General features: G+C 43.9%; 1 protein-coding gene across 1 annotated transcript; it reads left to right on the top strand.

The window, feature by feature from the left end:
* The first annotated feature begins 2958 nt into the window (after positions 1-2958).
* Positions 2959-18770, top strand: LOC142772015 (uncharacterized). The gene is made up of 6 exons (XM_075874084.1): positions 2959-3181; positions 5488-5975; positions 9975-10267; positions 14712-14897; positions 16545-17342; positions 17768-18770. Exons 1-6 carry the CDS (start codon positions 3003-3005, stop codon positions 18137-18139), a joined length of 2316 nt encoding a protein of 771 aa, XP_075730199.1. The 5' UTR covers positions 2959-3002; the 3' UTR covers positions 18140-18770.
* Positions 18771-19189: the final 419 nt, after the last annotated feature.

The following is a 19189-nucleotide window of genomic DNA, read 5'->3' as shown; positions in this document are numbered from 1 at the left end:
TGCAGCTGACAGTCCCTTTAAAAAAATTGTACGCCAATATTACAGCTTTATTGCACTAGAAATACTGCAAATTGATTACATATGTCGAGCCCTCCTCGCAGCGAATTCCGAATATGCATGAAACCTGTCAAGACAGCTTGTATATGCTTGGTAATCTTCAGTTCTACCATTCAACATTTGATTGAAAAATATAGCCCTCCAACAGTTCGCCCTGTCAGAAAACATGCATGTGATTTTCGGCCACAACTTCTTTCACGCACCTGTCCAAAACAGCCAGAAGAAGCAAGAAATGCAAGGTTTAGTGATGGGCAAATAGTTATGTGAGGTTGAAAAAGTAGTAATTTGGTTGAATCATTTAAAATCAAGCATTTTTATTATAATCCAATAACCTTAAACATTTAACGAATAAGAAATAGGCTTGTACGAATATCACATGCGCTTGTGTAATTTCCTCGCCTCTTAGCAGTGTCCTTTTTTGCTCTTATACCAGGAATGTCTCTTTCTTGTAGACATTAGCGAACTCACTTCGGAGTCTACTCACTCTGACTCGGATCGAGACGCTAGTCTCAGAATGAGTAAACATTTCTGTGAGTGTGCGTCTAAATGAGTCCGTCTCTGGAAAATTTTGGTGTTTCTGAGTCCGAGCGAGTTCAAAGTGCAAGATACATTTCCTGAGGGAATCTGAGTTCGATTTTTGTTTGCCAAGCTATGGTCATACCTACTCGTCTTCAGTATTACTATCCGCTTTACCTAGATCAGCGTTCATACTCGGGTCAATGCTCACATATTTCAAAGCCGTGTCTTTTATATACCATTTGAATATTTATTGATCAGTGGCATGAATTACATGATGGAAGGCCTCGATTTTTCCCTAACCATTGACAACTAAAGGAAGTTGGTGATAACCTCTTCTTAAATACATTTAATAACAAAAAAGTTGGTGATGAATATATATTGCGCTGTCATCTCTTTCAAGAAAAACGACCTTACTGGTTTACGAGCACTTGTAACTCGTATTCTAAGGCACCATAAGAAAAGGTGCCAATAAGAGCATCGATTACGTGAAATTTCGGTGTTAAAAAGCACTGGCATTGTGGTCGAAAAAGACAGTGAGTCCGAGCGAGTCCAGCTGAACAAATTTTTGTGATAGTGAGTACGGCTCCCAAAAATGTTTATTGAGTCCGAGTCTGAGCAAGCTCCACAAGTTTTTCTGACTTACGCTACCTTGGGTCGAAGCAAAGTGGAAGCAAGTTTCTATTAAATGTATGATTTAAATATTACTACATTGCAAGTTGTACACAGTGAAATATTTGTGTTTAAAGGTTTCCTACTTGGCCCATATAACAAGCTTTTAAACTTAATAGGGCCCTCCAACACTTCGTAAAGTGCACTGTTGTAGCCAAATATCGTCAGCAGCTAACACGAGAGATTATGGAGGCCAATGAAATGCAAATGCTGGGTGATCGATGTATCAGCATGCCTTCGCTTGCTCTGACTAAAAAAGAAAACGAGTTTCTGGCTTTCACACAATTGATTGTGAACTTGTGCTGAGCTGTGGCGTTGTAACCATATAATGAGATGATGATTGTCTTGCCGTGATGCAATACATTGCGCGGTGGTGTTCAGTCATGAGTATATATTTCCAGCATTTTCGTTAATAAAATTTCAGTTGTCAGCGCTCTTTCTGGCCTTGTATCTTCTTCTGTAGTTACATCGTAACTACTCGTAGTCTTGCGCTGTACAAATATGTTGAATCCCTATCACCAACTAGTCCAAGCATCTGTCTTATCAAGTTATGAAATAAAAACACTGTATACCCAAAATTTCCAAAACAAAGAAAATTCAGAATATACGATTTGAGAATAAATGACCCAAGAACAGTACAACAAATTTATAAATGATGCATATGATGGTTCTATTCAAATAGAGAAAGGAAATTGGAAGCGAGGTGCCACCTCATTGCTAGTGCCGTGCGGTATAAAGCATTGCTTGATTTTTTTTTTTTTGTAACACACATGAACTCAGTTTTCTCAATAAACTTTTGTTCTTATTGCCATAAGAGCCTACAAGTGTTTTAATATAGATGGATGTTATGATATGATCCCACTATAAATACAAATGTCCAATGAAATTCGCTGTTTAAAATTAACAGGGTTGCAGGCACTATAACCTTACTGAGTCTTGAAAGGTCGCTTCACGGCATTGCGAATATCCCCAAAGTGGTTGGTTTCACCGCACAGAGAACCTATGCGGCAGTGAAACCACCTTTCAAAGCGATTACACACGGTGAAGTATGTCTCACAGGCGCAGCCACTCAGTGATGTTCGGTGCAGGAAATTTTTGTTTTATCGGGGAATATTCGCCTGTCATTTTGAGCCAAAAGAAATCTTCGCAATATTGCAGGGTATTTCAGGAATGGTTAAATTCTCATATGACGACCGATAATTAGCGGTCACAGTGCGCCTTCATCTCCTGTTATCGGTTCTGGTGCATGCACCACGCTAGCAGAACCCTTGAGATTTGATATACGCGGAGCGATTTCTAGTTCATTATTGGTGTTAGACTTGAAGCCCGCAATGTGCAGTGTACTATCACTATATGAATGAATATGCCATGGCTTTGTTGTGCGGCAGCGGGTAGGCTAGTCATGATTTCAAAAGTGGCCAGTACACCATACACGTGTAATTATAGTGTTTGCGTAGATGAGCGCGGAAATGAGTACTGTTATGCAGGGAAATATGCTGGAACTTTCGTCAACGTTAACAGAGAAAAATCCCCGAAATAGGGAATTTTCATGTCTATGACTGTGAATTCTTCGGCGTAGAACGAAACATTACTGGCCACAGTGTACATGCTGAATCGGCGGTGACGTCAGACCACTGAGTCGTGTCCACGTGGTGTCCACGAAAGCGATCGCTCCACGAAGTTCGTCCTACCACTGTGGTTGTGACTGTCAAGTTTGTACGAGTGCCGATCGCGTTGTTGCACAATATCGAGGCACAATGGAGGAGATGCGTCAGCCACTTGAGGTCGTAAGAGATGACCAGCAGTCTACTGAACACGAGTCCGTGTTCCGAGCGAACTTGGCCGACGAAGACGCCGTCAATGAATGGATGGAAGCGTACAGCGTACGGACCAACACTTCTTGGATTGTCTGGCGCGTCCAGAGTGCTGGGGAAAGGTGGGTTTGTCTTGTCGATGCCATTTACTGCACTACAGCCGTTTGAGCGATCATTTACACAGGGCTTACAGCTGAAATCATAGTTTCGAAATTCCGCGCCGCGCTACAAGGCGATTTTATTGGTGTCATGGCGGCAGCTCCATTTGCGGTAATGAGGTTGCTGCGGCAATTGCGCCGAGATGTGAAAACTGCTACATACTGAAACATTTCGACCGAAGAGGCACAATTAACGCTGAGCGTGCGCCAAGACGTTTTCGCGGTCTTTCGGCGAAAAGAAAAGTGGTAGGCGATCGAAACACGAGTGCTTGACCATTTTTCAACATGGCGAAAAAACGCGCTCTGTCCCGTGTCCTATACGCGCCTACTTGCGCATCATATTCAATTGTGCTGCCAATCGGTAGTCTAGGCTCCTCAGGGCATGTGAGCCAAACATAGCCGCGGTCTTTCGGCGAAAAAAAAAAAGTGGTAGGCGATCGAAACACGAGTGCTTGACCATTTTTCACCATGGCGAAAAAACGCGCTCTGTCCCGTGTCCTCTACGCGCCTACTTGCGCATCATATTCAATTGTGCTGCCAATCGGTAGTCTAGGCTCCTCAGGGCATGTGAGCCAAACATAGCGCAGCACGTGAAACAGAATTTACAATTCTTAAACATCTTCAAATCGTTCGCTCTTCTCTCCCCCCAATGATGCCGTCAACCTAACCGTGCCATAAACTCAAAGTGGACGGCCACTGGCTGATATGACACCCAGTGATGGGCAATGTTACCGCGGCCGTCCCAATATGCGGCGATGTTCGCTCGTCGCGCTACAAGTAGCTTAGCATTCCAAGAAAAAAAAAAAAAACAAAGGCGACGCGCGCTGGCGAACAGGTCTGCCTAATCTTGTCTTTTTTTTATACATGCTTGTGTAGTTTTCAGCCCGCTCGCTAGTACAGAAAGCACTTAAAAACGCGACCAACCCCATTAACTCTGGCCATACTTGACACTGAAAATTGTTGCAGCAGTCGATTTGTACGACAATGAACTCCTTTAAATAGCCATTAGATGACTACTTGAAAAATGTAGCAGGGTCTCTAAGTTACTGCTGTAAATTTTAGTGCTCATTGAACAACACAGATAAGAGCTGCATAGTCCTAAAATCTCTCCAGGCCAATAACATCTAGGTGGGAATACCAACAGTGTAGTAGACACGCCACTTGGCAGCTTAGCGTCCTTCCTGTCCCTGTCTTTTTTTGCCTTGGTTGCTTCTGCATTCTGTTGATGCTGCTGGGGTTCCCACGAAGACTATATACCAACTTGCCCAACAAGCCATCTTAACTCAATAAATGAATACTCAACAGAGATTATTTGCTTGAGCTAATGATAATGAAGAGGCAGTTGACGAAAGCCACCTAGCTCTTGGTTGAGCTCACAATATTCATGTATAACTACCATCTATTCGGAAACTTTGCCTGCTGCAACCGGTCTTGCACTACTGCAATGACATGCGCACACTGCAGTATCTTGAATGTGGCAACTTCAGCTCCGAAGCATGTGCCCTACCATAAAACTTTGCTTGGTGCATATAGATTGCAACATTATGTGTCATTTCACCTAGCAGGCTCTGCAAAAGCTACAAGTATTGGCCTAACCAGCGATGCTGAAAAGGGTGGTACCTGAACTTGCCATGTGTTGTAGCAGGCTCTTGGTATAAATACCCAACTTGATGCTAATGTCACGTTCATATACTGCCCGTCTCTATGCAATTCTGCCACAAATTCTAGATGCCTCTTTTTTTTTTCTGGCTCGGGAGGGGAAGAGGGGACCGTCGCAAACAATACCAACTACAACTTATTTAACACATTGTCAAGTCAGGCAAAAAAATATTCACTAAGTTGTGGAGTCCAAAATATGTCATAATTGCTGAAGTGAAAGGTTATTGTGAGTATTGAATAATTCTTTGTTGCTTTCAGTCAACAGTCTGTACAGACAGAGTCCTTTCCTGGCGTGCACCGAGCCAAACGATTGTTCAACACTACCATCATCTTCATGATGGCATGGCAGCTGAAGCACCTCTGGGGTGCCCCAGTGAGATGTGTGACAACCACTCATATGGTGCTCATACAATCGTACGGTGCTATGCCATTGCACAGAATACAACATACGAGCAGCCAGCTGCAAATGTGTTAAAAGCATAGCTATTTCAGCAGTGCAACTGTGAAAAGAGTTTTGTACTTCTAGTTATTCTTACTTAGATAATTATATTTTACAAAGCAGTGCATTATGAAAGAGCTTATCCCCATTTGCACCCATGTGTGTCATGCAGGATGGCTTTTCACAAAATTTGGCGCTGCCAGCACCACACAAAGAATAAGAAGAGTGGCCCACGCAATGCCAAGTGCATGGCAAAAGTTGACATAAAAATAAAGCTGGCCACGTTTGACACCAAACGCAGGGACAAGTATCTGCAGAGAGAGGTGCCTCTTTCTGCAGTGATACGAATCGACGACAGGCACAGCCACAGCACCGACTCAGCGGATGCTCTGCGACTACTTCGCGGCACTAGGTCAACAAGGCAAACATTCCTCCGTTACTTCAGCGAAGGCATGACCCCTAGTGAAGCAAGGAGACTGCATGAGAGCAAGCTCTCTATGGAAGATGATGGCCCTGCAAAGCTGGCCAATGCGGCTTTAAATCCGCCTCAAAGAACGGTCTACCACTGGCACAGCGTTTGGAGGGAGGCCTGTTTTGGTGGTACCTACATCGACCCAGTGCTGAAACTGGAGGAAAAGGCTTCTTTGTATGCAGCTCAAGGTATGTCTAAACTTGTGGGAGAATCTGTCCTCTACGTAAAACAGTATTCATAAGCATAAGCACTCATTTTCAATGTGTGAATGGTGAAGTTGTAGCTATGACAAATTACAGACACATTCAGCACAAAGCCTCATCTACTTGTGATTCATGCCAGTGGCTTAGTTGTACACTGCACCTGCCAGTCAGAGCATACATTTACCATTATTTTCTTGGGAAGTAAGAAATGATGTATTTACTTTGAAACCCACAACTTTTTGATGAATTTATGTTCCTGTGAAATCAGAAACATCAAATTCTTGGAGTAACCTTGAGTATGGCAAACTTAAAGCCCAAGAGGTGCACAGGCGGTCGGAGTTTCAAGTGGCGAAACCAGATCAGATTGATAGGGAAACCGAAATGATGAAAAAGAAAGGGGGGAAGAAGAACATATACATGACCAGATAAAAGATATAACAAACACGTTATTTATTTTCTTTGAGAGTGACACTGACTTATTTTTAAAAGGTTTTTGGTTCAAGGCATAAGTTGGCAATCTAGACCAACTGACACATTGCATGAGCATCAATTCACAGGGAACCAGCATTAATGAAGCTCGCGAGTCAGCCCATAGAAACAAATAGTGAAATATAAAACATGAAAAAAAGAAATGAGATGCCTCAAACTGGCCGGCCTATGTTTCAATGTAAGTATTTATCTTTGTCAAAGGCATTTTGTCCTTCTTGGCTGTTACTTGAAAGGATTAGTTGTAAATGTCATTAAAGGAAGTGTTGAAATTTTGGAAAGCATGACAGCAGCAGCAACCAGAGCTGTAGAGAGTGTCAGCCACACAGGTCAATCTAGAGAGGCCATTTAAACTTGGGAGAAAATAAAAAAAGAAAAGAAGCGTAAAGCGCAAGAATAGGACAAAGGAAGGCGATACAAAAATGGGCGCTGACTGTCAACTGAAATTTTAATTGACAAGATCAAGGATACACGGATACAAAAAAAAATGGTTAGATTACAAATCTTCAGTCATGTGCGTCACATCAAATTGATTTTTTTTTTTTTTCAAACAGATTAAGTAGTGGAGTGCTCACACATCTATGGCCCCTTTGGTGGATGGCAAAAGCCTCAAATATCTCCCGTGCGAGCCTTTGACAACAGCATTTTAGGACTGTAACATCCGACAGACGAAGGCATGCTGCAGCCATGCCTAGCACAATGTGTGGCTAAATTACTACGAACACCAATCTTTACATGAATTGACACGTTTGCGAGGCCTATAACTGATGCACCTCCCAGTCTGTACCACAGACACACAGCCGCTTGAACACTGAATTATGACATATATTGATCACTGGATGAACGGCTTGTTATGTTTCTTTGAACAGCTTGCTCCGCTTCCTTTCTGTTCGTTTGCATGGCGGCACATTCCGCCTAGCTTGGTGGCACCGATTGCTCACACTTTTCAGGTAAATGGTCAGGTATCTTAAACCTATCTTATCCTGGTCCTGGCGCCATACCATTGAAGACTGAGAAGTAGAGCCGAAACAGAGAACACCTTATTTGACAGATGCGAAACTAAAAAAAAATTCAGCAGATCCCATATACTTTGGGACTTCACATTATGTGAAGCATGCGGAGGGAAGGTGGCCGTGTTGTAACTTTTTTTTATTCAGCGACATGTTATGAAATGATGCTAAATATATGTACAAATGTTGCAGGAACAGATGCATATTGAACAGTTGCAGATGTTTCTATAACCAGTTGTTTGCACTTGCACAACGGTGCCATCAGTAACATGAGTATTAGCAACACCAGAAGTGATAAGCTGATTTGAAGGGTTTGTGCTTGCAAGAATGGTAGCCCTGGACACTGGTACATAAATCCACTTCTGCGCATGGCACCTAACTACAATGCATATTTACACAACATAAAGGTTGTAGCATAGGAGTAAATATGTAATCTTTATGAGATTGCATAGCCAGCACTGCAACCACATTTGACGTTTTACGAACATTACGGTCTAATTGAAAAATGGTTCCGAGATCTAGCATGGCTCTGTGGTAGAATTCTTGATTGCCTCGGATTATGCTTGGGTTCGACTCCTGCTGGCACCCTGATAGATTAATATGTGGAGTTTGACGTCCCAAAACCACCATATGATTATGAGAGACGCTGTAGTGGAGGGCTTCGCAAATTCCAACCACCTGGGGTTCTTTAACGTACACCCTAATCTGAGCACACTAGCCTACAACAGTTTTGCCTGCATCGAAAATGCAGCCGCCGCAGCCAGATTTCGATTCCGCGACGTGCAAGTCAGCAGCCGAGTACCTTAGCCATTAGACCACCGCGGCCCCGCCCTGCTCGCACCCTGACATTTTTCTTTGTGTTTGTCGAGTAAACGCTGCCGCTGTCAGTTTTGTCTTAAAGAGGCCCTGCAACACTTTTTGAGCATGGCCAGAAAATGTTGCCATTTGGTAGAAGAGGCTCCCGAGAACACACGGGCCAAATATTATAGTGCAGTACGCGGCTTGGAATTTGCAATAAATAAATGACCAAAGTCAGCTAAAAATTGCTTTCTTTCGTTTCAACAAATGACGGAGGAAGCTGAAAAATTATTCAAAGGCCATCTATGAGCCATTCGCTGATTTTGATATGGCGCGTTCGGTCCTTACAGGGATCGCCGCGAGATGCCGCAACTTGTCCCCACGCCCGCTCGCGATCACACAGAAAAGACCATGTATTCAAAGCGAAAAAAAAAAAAAAACAAAGAGAAAGTTTTCAATGACAAAAGGCACGTGTGACATTTATTTTTTTGCCCATGCCATACCCCCCCCCCCCCCCCCCCCCGGCTTAGCTCCCAGAGCTTTCGCCGGGATGAGAGCAGAGCGAATGCGATTGCAGCATGACAAATCTTTGCGAGTCCCCTCATACCGGACGTATTCTTAAAATTTTTGCAGCGTTTAATTCGTGAGGCAATATGCTGTTTTAGTGAATCCATTCCATGGTTACTTAAAAAGGTGTTTCAGAGTCCCTTTAACGTTCATGCGTTACAATGGCCTATGTGTGTTCTTGTCGTTTTTGCGTAGATACAAAGTGTCAAACAGCTGTGGCAAGGTATGTGCCACTGTTTAACTGTTTAACAAGAAGTGTTTAACAATACATATAATGTTATTTGTGTTTTGACCAGCGTGTCATAATCATCAAACCCTCTCATATTAATTTAGGTTCCCACCAAGTTAAGGAGATTATCACGTGAGCACCCAGACGTAAGCGGCTAGATAGATAGATAGAGATAGACAGGCAGATAGATAGATGCCACCACCGCAACCAGGATTCGATCCCGCACCCTGTGGGACAGCAGCCGAGTACCTTAGCCACTAGACCACCGCGGCAGGGCTTAGATTAGATTAGATAGATAGATTAGATAGATCGATAGATAGATTAGATAGATAGATTAGATAGATCGATAAGATAGATCAATAGATAGATAGATAGATAGATAGATAGATAGATAGATAGATAGATAGATAGATAGATAGATAGATAGCGAAAGTGCATGCAGTACGCAAAGAAATGCTCCCATTCATAAGGGAATGCGGGCACCTGCACGGGTCCATGCTCTCTTGATTTTGCTCATCTTCCCTGCTCTATCTGATACTAATTTGTAACAATGCTCGCTGATGTAGCCTCTTTCCCTTTGTCATTAATCGCTGTGTAGCTGACAGTGTGCTCGTGGAGAATCAATAAATGAAGTACAAAAAGATTGCAGTAAACCTGAACTCCACTCGTACTTCAAGGAGTCAAAATATTTTTGCTGCAATTGATTTGTGAGGCAACAAACTCCGACAATGAGGTAATGTTATGATCGCTTGAAAAAAGCCTGCAAGACGTTTTTAAAAGGCAAGGTGAAGCTAGGAACACTTTGCACTGTACAGAGAGCAAAATGGCCATTAAAAGTCATGCGCCTGAAGATTGTTCTCAAAAGACCACCCGCCATTCCACATAACTTTCCAGGCACTCACATAAGTGTGACTCGTGGTGGCAGCAGTGCCTGCTGGGCAGTGGTCGTGGTTACCCCCATCATGCGACGAGCCCATAACCTCGAGCTGGCAAGGGAGATCGTCTTTGTTGATTCGACTGCCTCATGCGACACCACCAAATGCACAGTAACAGTGGTGCTGACTGCGACCAAGGCTGGTGCTGTCCCACTCGCAGTACTAATTCACAAGGAGCAGAGCACCGATGGCTACCTGGCTGCTTTCAAGCTCCTCAAGGAAGCCCATCCTCTCTGCTTTGGAGGCCAACCAGTAAGTAAGGAAGTAGGCACAAAATTGTAAATTTTGTGCACAGTGAATTGCTATATATTAATGCCATCCCAATTCTCTACAATAGCATTGTTAACACAAACTTACAAGAGCAACTAGTGAAGAAAATGTAGAGGCCAGTGCTCAATGCGTGGCTTGACTATAATTCAGTATCTGAACTACAGGTTTTCCCGCCCACTTTAATCCAAGTGCCAGCTTAAATAATCTGCTTGCCATTGAAATAATCTGAGCGCCGAGCTATTTAATCCATGTGCCAAACATTTAATCCAAGCGCCAACTCAATGAGGCCGCATGTCAGTGAGTTTAATCCAATTGCCAATGACTAATTAAAGTGCCAGTCATTTTAATCCACGCACTAGAAACACTAGTTTGCCACTTTATACAGTATAAATGTGAAAATAACGTAAACATGAAGCCACAGGAAGAACTTTTCCTTCACCTATGCATGCTTGCGCTTATGAAATGAAGTGTGCATTGCTATTTCCTCCTAACATTTTGGTGTCATAGCTTCAAAATAAAAAAAGAACAGTGTGTGTTGATTGCATTTATGGGTACTAAGAGTATTTGCTCATAGAGTCAGTGTATGGTTCGTCGCTACTGCATTATTCTGGCTAACCATGTACACCATCCCATATGCATAGATTCGTGTCGTCTGCTAAGCAGACTGCTTTCGGCTACTTATTCGCTGAGGGATTCGCAGTCGTCTGCTCAGCCCGGTGATAACGGTGATAGACAGATGGTCACCAGGGCCTTTTTCAAGCCCTTCTTGCGGCTTTTAGCCTTGGCGACCCTCCAGTTTTTGTATGGTAAATAAATAAAGTTTGATTTGACTTGATATTCATTTGTTTTTGAAATCAGAAACAACCATTTAAAACTCAAGTTGCATTTGTTTCGGTTCATTTGGAATTAGGTTTTTTATAAAAGCATAAAAAGGGAAACTCCTGTTTTCATATAAAAAGACAACGCTAGTATTCCTGAAGCGTGTTTGCTTGAAACATGCGTTCATCGAACACACATAATTTTGTTTGAATAAAAGATAACTAATATGAATATAAAATATGACTTCCGTTTTCCACATCAGGGTCACGAGTTTGCGTCTTATGTGCCCTGCAGGACGAAAGCCTCTTAAATGATTTCTAATTTGCTCTGCCCTAATTTATTGAGCGTGTACCTGTTTCTGACTCATCACTGCCCACAGTCAAGTCTTCATATCTTGTTATGCATCCCGGCACTCCAATAACAATATTATGTCTGCCGCATGTGGGGTCTCGGCGAGGTGAACGAGCGCCTCGCCACGCCACGCTCTTGGAGTGAACGGACAAAGCAGACGCGGTCGGTACAAAGCACACCACATACATAGATTTATTAACTAATTTAGACGACGTTATCGTCCACCGAATGATACACAAACTTTAATTAACACGCTACCATACAAACAACATAACGCAGTGACACACTAAACACACACCAACACACCCAACACACTAACATATACCCAAGGCGGCGTCGCCAACGCCTGACTTTCCACATGGGACTCCGGCGCGAAGCCCACGGTGCCGAGCACCGGGACCCACGCTACAGACAACCGTTCGCGGCAGCTGCCTCGCGCAGAAGAGACTCGCTCAACGCTCGCCCGCCACCAAGGCCTGCCTTCCGCCAGGGGTCACCGCCGGCGCTACCACTCTACCAACAGTGGTACTCAAAGCGAACACAACGCAATCTATCGCCTGACGGTGGTCACCACCGAAATAAAGCCTTGGGGCGAGACACGTGCGCCACGTGGCGCAGACAACTTTACAGGGGGGGTGTCAGCATCCCCACACGCATTACATGACCTGGCCCAGACATGTAATGCTATACAAATCTAATTATGAGCTTTGTTGACGAACACAAAATATCCTTGCTTTTTTCTTTCATTGCTATTAAAATGACTCCACCCGGGCCAAGCACTCATCTGCAAACTTGTACATAGCACAGTATAAGCACTGCAAACATGGCTCAAGCGAACCACGGAATTTTTGTTTCCTTGAATACTAGCGGCAAATACTAATAATAATGATTTATTCTACTTTCCGACTATAGTATTTTATATTGTAGAAACTGCATTTCAAATGCATTGCCATTTTACGCCCCGTATTGTGCTTTTTGTGCATGGATTGAACTGACTGGCACCTGAATTCAAGCCATTGGCGATTGGATTAAACATGGTGGCACTTGGATTAAAATCACTGGCACGCGGCCTGATTGAGTTGGCACTTGGATTAAATATGTTGGGGCTTGGATGAAATGTTTGGCACATGGATTAAAGAGGTTGGCGCTCAGATTATTTCAATGGCGTGCAGATTATCTAAGCTGCTACTTGGATCAAAGTGAGCGGGAAAACCTGTAGTTTCCTATGGAACTTCTGTAACTACTTCTGAAGACATTTCTGAATTCGCATAGTGTAAGTAATGACACAATAGCAAATAGCTCCATTAAGCTGGACCAAAAAAATAAAAAGTTGTACCAGGACAGAAATTATTTGTGACAAAAACAAAAGTCAACAATACTGCACAGACTAAGCCACAGGAGAGGGCCTTTGTGGTTCTTGTGGGCATTTATAGAAATCACCTACATGCTCTCATCATCATCACACATTTGGCTATGAATTCTAATCTTTCCCATGTGACACCGTCATTGTGGGTGAAGTGTGCCTGTTCTGTGCATTTCACTCAGGCTAGATAAGCGTTTCTCAAGCTAAAACATGTGCCCACACCATAGGTCGGCATAGCTTCTGGAACTCTCTCAGGCTCATTCATGAAATATGTCAGTCTGTTCAATTTGCCTGCACCACGTGAACCAGTTCACGATGTTATGCGTCTTGCCATTCGTTTCAGCGGTGCAGCATTGACAACCTCTGAACCCTGCCATTCATTTCTAAAGGTGCAGAAGAGGTACAGCGCTGGTTCACGATTTTCCCGCCCCTCCCACACTGACAATGCCGGCTTGGTGCAGCGGCGCGTGCGGCTGAGCAGACGACGCAATACTTTGGTGTAGGCACCATACCTGCCTCCACTAACACGATGTGTTTTTTGCTAAGAAGTTTGTGCCTCATAAACTGTATGCATAATCATTTGGCCATCGGTCAGTGTTACTTTAACGGTGTTAACTAAGTGAACAGAAATAAGGCCTGCATCAGCACATCGTCATTCGTTTTGGGTGTTGCACTGTGCCTGCACCACTGAACTTGCGCTTCACAATTTATGAACTTTGCATGCACAGCCGTGAACCGGTTTCAATTGGTGCAGGTAAATCAAATGCACCTTGTATATTGAACTTTCCACTCATTGTACTCAGACTCACAAAATTTTTTCTGAGCTGAACTCACCCAAACTCTCGTTCACACATATTTATTTATTTAACAATACTGTAAGCCTTTGTACAGGCCCATACAGGTTCTTAAGCCGGACTCACTCAGACTCAAACGCACCAAAACATTACTCAACCGCACACACTCAGCCTCAGACTCACGGCTGGACCTGAGTGTGAGTGAGTACTATGAGTCAACTCATGAGTTCATCAGAATGGAATTAGCCTCTTTGATTGTGGTGTCAATGCTCTTTAACACCAATATCTGATGTAATCGGTGCTCTTCTTGGTGCCGCTTCACACAGCATCTTCGAAAACGAGTTCCGAGTGCTTCCAAACCAGTAAAGTCATTTTTCTTGGAGGAGATGTTAAAATATAATAGTCGAGAAATTCCCTGGAAGACTTAGTTTGGGACTGCCAAGATGCCCCCTTGTATAATTCAAATGTCTAATTAATAAATATTGAAACGGTGTATGAAAAACACTGCTTTGGAATACCTATGAATAGATGTGAGTATAAATGTGAATCTAGGTAAGGCTGAGTAATGCTGAAAATGTCTAGGTGGAACCTCAAGTCGGCAAAAGAAAGTGGAACTCACTCAAGAAATATATTTTGCGCTTTAGACACACTCGGACTCAGACTCTCCAAAATTTTGCTTAGCCGAACCCGCTCGGACTCACACTCACTAAAATTTTCTTGAAACAAACTCTCTCGGACTTCGACTCACAAAAATAGTGCTTATCCAGACTCAGACTCATAATGCGAGTCTGAGTGAGTCCGTGTGAGTTGGCCAATGAGTGAGTTCGTGGACCTATTGCCCGAACTCTCTCTTATATTTAATATACTGGTAACAGATGCAAACTTACACTTGTCTTTAACCTTGAAACTTACCTTAAATGTTACTGCTCTCTATAGTTTATTAAAAAGCAAATAGCGAACTCAAGTTCAATAGAAAATTATTAGCCAAGGCTATTTATATTTTTTGATTCACCCACGAAAATTGTTCTCACAACAGCCACGACTTTTCTATGCCTTTATAACTATGAACAGCTTTCAACTTTATTGCATTGTCTGCCAGGCCCCACAGGTATTCATGAGCGACAATTCGAGTGCTGAGAAGGCCGCCCTACAGCAGACATGGCCGTCAGCAAGGCAGCTTTTGTGCCATTTTCATGTGGCACAAGCGGAGTGGCGCTGGCTGACGACATCTCACAACTCTGTCGACAAAGACCAGAGGAGACGATTCATGTCTGCCTTCCAACTGGCAAGTTTTTTTGCAATCTAGTTGTAACTCTAGCTCTAAGATACGAGGTGCATTCGTTGCATCTGCACTTAGTGAACAAATTCACAATGGTCTGCTATTTTAGCATTCGTTTCATGTTTCCAAGATGATGGCGCTGGCGTAGCAGCATAGGTGCATAAAAAGCACAGCTGTCCTGCAAGGCTAGTGCATGAATTACCTTCACTTCCTCGCGATATAATTTGAAGTGTATGCCGCACAAGATTCCCTAATCTGCAGATGAAAACGCAGACAGTATTTGTGTCCATTTTAATCACATTTAAAAAGTACACCAGTAAACGTCTCGTGGGTTCAAATGATTTCGAATGCCATAAAATGAGGCTTGTACAAATATTCAAATGCTTTGAATATTTAAATGAATAATGCAGTAATCAAATTTGATTTGAATCAAAGTTAAATTGCTGAAATTTTTGAATTATTAAAAACGAACAAAATAGGTGTATATTAGTCCACATGTAACACTCTGTAAAGGTGGTTTCACGGCAGTGGAGGGATGCTAAACCATGAAAGCAGTTACCCAAGCACATTAGACCAGATTTAAAAGTGGTTTCACTGCAATGAATTGGTGCTAAGCCGTGAAAACACGTAATCAAGAGAAATTCGCACTGCAGCAAAGCCCCACTTCAAGGTTTTAATAAAGAATTACAATGACATTGATACTGCTTTTTTTGTTGTTTTCAGTTTAAAAGCTCGTTACACAAATTTATATGCTCCAAGTAAAAAAAAAATTGAAACGCAGCATATTTTACTGGCTATTACTTGGACTGCACCAAAAGCCGAATGCTGCTACAATTCGAAGTTGTTGCCACTTCCTTTGATGAAAAAAAAAAAAAAGTGGCCTTCGCATAGGCCCTGTTTCAATTTTTAAAGATCTGTGCAAGTTTGTTTGGCCATGACAAATATGCCCCTTTTTGTTTATATTATGCAATATATATACTGTTACAATTGAATTAGATATTATTCGACCAAAATCACTATTCGCTTCGAATTCACTTCGAACCTAAAATTCCCTATTCGCACAAGCGTACAGAAAATGTCAGCAGCATCAACTTTTATGGACCACCGCTTGGCAATTCGTAGAGCAGACCGCGGCAATCAATTTCCAGATTACAGCGCTGCGCACCGTGCACAGCCTCCATTTAGAAAAACAATTCCCGCGCTCCTTTCCTACACCTGACCAATCCTTCTTTCATGAGCAGCGACACAAATTCGCCGATCGGCGACTTGACGAAGCACGCAGCTCATCGATTGGGTTAAACCAGTCACGACGGCAGGCTACGCTTTTTCCTCCCTTTGAAAGAGAAGGGTGGCGAGACCGCACGAAAATTTGAAACTAGCTGAAACCAATGTTCTAACCCCTGTGAATTCCTTAATAAAGTATTGCAAAATCCTTGAGGAGGCAGCATGTTCACGGAGCAAAGGTGCAGATATTTTTGATTTTTGGTCCTTGGGGGTTGTTTACTGGCCTTTTGAACTGGGGCAAGCATGTGCAGACCACAAAGTGACTTCAATGCAGACAGTGAAGCATGAATCTGTATTATGGTGCAGTTTGAAAAAAGCGAAAATATCCAAATACGAGCACCTCATTGAAAAATTTCCTGCTATCTGCAGGTCATGTATGCAGACACACCAGAAAAACTTGAAGCTGCCATTGCCGAAGTGAAGGCCCTACAACACGATGCCTTCGTGTCTAGAGTTCTGACATTCTTGCGCCGACAAGAAGAGTGGGTGCAGCTCTACCGTTTGGACGTGTTGACAAGGGGCCACAACACCAACAATTTTGCGGAGGCAACCATACGCGTGCTCAAAGACATTATCCTGAACAGAGTCGAAGCATTTAATGCAGTCGCACTCGTAGACTCTGTGGCTCTGGTGTGGGAGAAATACTTTGAAAGCCGTATCCTCCGCCACGCCTACAGCCGTGTTGCAGCCCATCAACTACTGTACAAGCGGCTGCTGTCGAGAATGCCGAAAGATGCAGCCGAGGCCATCCAAGTGGTAGGCCAGGGACAGTACATTGTGCCTAGTGCGACCCACCCCAGCTCCAGTTATGAGGTCTATGCTGACATAGGACTATGTACATGTCTCTTTGGTAAACAGGGTGCATTTTGTAAGCACCAGGCTTTGGTGCAGAAAAAGTACGGAGGACTGTTTCCGAATGCTCCGGCACTGAGTACTGACGACCGGTACCAACTGGGACAGCTGGCCCTGGGCGAGAAGTGTCCCCCCAGGATATTTTTCGAACCCTTCCAAGAGGAGGAGCCCAGCCGTAGTTCCAGAACCACGGCAGGTACCAGTGCCCAGCAGGAGGAGCCAGACGAACTCCAAGCATTGCAAGGCACCAGCACGCAAGAGGCCACACACCTCGCACCTGTACCGTCGGTGCCTGATGCAGCCCAACTTGCCCAGGTAGGACAAGCCCCTCGAAAGGGCCCTGAAGTACTTTTCAATTAAACATAGGGAATGCTACTGAACAGTAGTCAAGGCTTCTTTTATTCCTGTAAGCATATTATTGTGCTCTACCGCACTCACGAATTTACAATTTCATATTGGTGGATGTCATCATTCTGAGGGCGATTTCAAGATTTCAACACTATTGGTGTCGTATTGTTCCATGTTTGGGACTACAGGTCACCAATTGTTGGTATTAGCAGCACTTCCACTAACAGAATAGTCAAAACAGGTTACAGGAAAACCTTAACTTAAATTGACTCCTCAGCTTGAACTTTATTCTCGAGCAGTTGTCTGCAGTTAAAGAGGAGCAAAATAAATGTGCAGTTCTTGTTGGTGTGCTGTACACTTGAAGTATATTTCTTTCATCACTTTTGGTGCAGGCCCAAGAACATGCATACGAGTTCCTGGAGGTCCAGTTGCGGCGTGTGCATTCTATGAATGCACACAATCCAGCTTACCTTGATATCGTGAAGGGCCTTGCAGAGGAGCTTGCTCGTGTTCAGAACAGCAGCGATGGGACAGGACTGATGCTGGCATTCAAGGCTACCGCTGCAGCAAGACGTCGCCGGGCCCGTTACATAAGGGTGCAACCGACCAGCACTGCTAGGCGTAGGCCAGGGCTTACAAGGGGGTCCAAGAGGGTCCCTACAGGGCGCCCAGCAGTTGAGCCAGCTGCCAAGAGAGCAAAGAAGAGGCCCCATTCTTTGAGCCACAGCATAGAGAAAAATGTGCCTGGTGCAAGGCTGCACTGAATGGCAGCTGCCTCACACCAACTGGGCTCACGACAGTTCTAGGCACAGAGCCAACTTGGTTTCAAACATCATTTCTACAGTTTTACGTGGCGAAACGATGATATGATTGTGAAGCACACCGCAGTGGGCGACTGATGATATGTGGGGTTTAACGTCCCAAAACCACCATATGATTGTGAGAGATGCCGTAGTGGAGGGCTCCGGAAATTTCGACCACCTGGGGTTCTTTAACGGGCTCCCAAATCTGGGCACACTGGCCTACACCATTTCCACCTCCATCGGAAATGTAGTCACCACAGCCGGGATTCAATGCCACGGCCTGCGGGTCAGCAGTTAAGTATTTTAGCCAGTAGACCACCGCGACGGGGCCCACAGTAGGTGACTTCGGATCAAATTGGGCCATGTGGGATTCTTTAAAGTGAACCTAAATCTACGCGAAGGAGCAGCTCATCGCCACCGCTGCACTTGATGCTTCATCTTTGATTGAACCAAAGCGAGAACGACTTTTCGCATTAGCTGTAATATCATAACCTTACAATTGGTCACCTTAGCCACAGGCAGAAGCATTTGGCTCTGCACTACTACCTCAGTATCATGCATACAGCCTTGTCAAAGCTGATGTTAAAGAATGGTGCCCACGAATCCCACTAGTCTCTTGGATCCACAAGGTGTGGCCCTCACAAGTCACAATCAGATACTCATCAATGTTGTGCAGTAACATTGTGCCATTCCACCATGAGCGACTTTTGTTTCGCCTTACCGTCAGGAGTAACGAGCTCTTCAATTGCGTTTTTTGAGTGGCGGTGGGGTTAATGTCCCAAAACCACGACAATGACGGTATAGTTATGTGCCGCTTACCTAGAAACCGAAGAAGTTAAAAGACTAGGTGGTGCCTGTCCTGGCCATCGTGGTTGTTTTTAACCGCAGTATTGTTACTATGAATATTGTAAATACACTCGTTTTCTGTCATCTCCCCGTAACATCTTTGGTGGAGGTGCTGGACACATCAGGAGCACACAACGGAACTTCGCAGCGGGCGTATTCTTGGAC

Source organism: Rhipicephalus microplus, chromosome 9 (genome assembly GCF_043290135.1).
Source record: "Rhipicephalus microplus isolate Deutch F79 chromosome 9, USDA_Rmic, whole genome shotgun sequence".
NCBI lineage: Eukaryota > Metazoa > Arthropoda > Arachnida > Ixodida > Ixodidae > Rhipicephalus > Rhipicephalus microplus.
The sequence above is the reverse complement of the archived record's forward strand: the minus strand, read 5'-3'. Positions and strand labels throughout refer to the sequence as shown.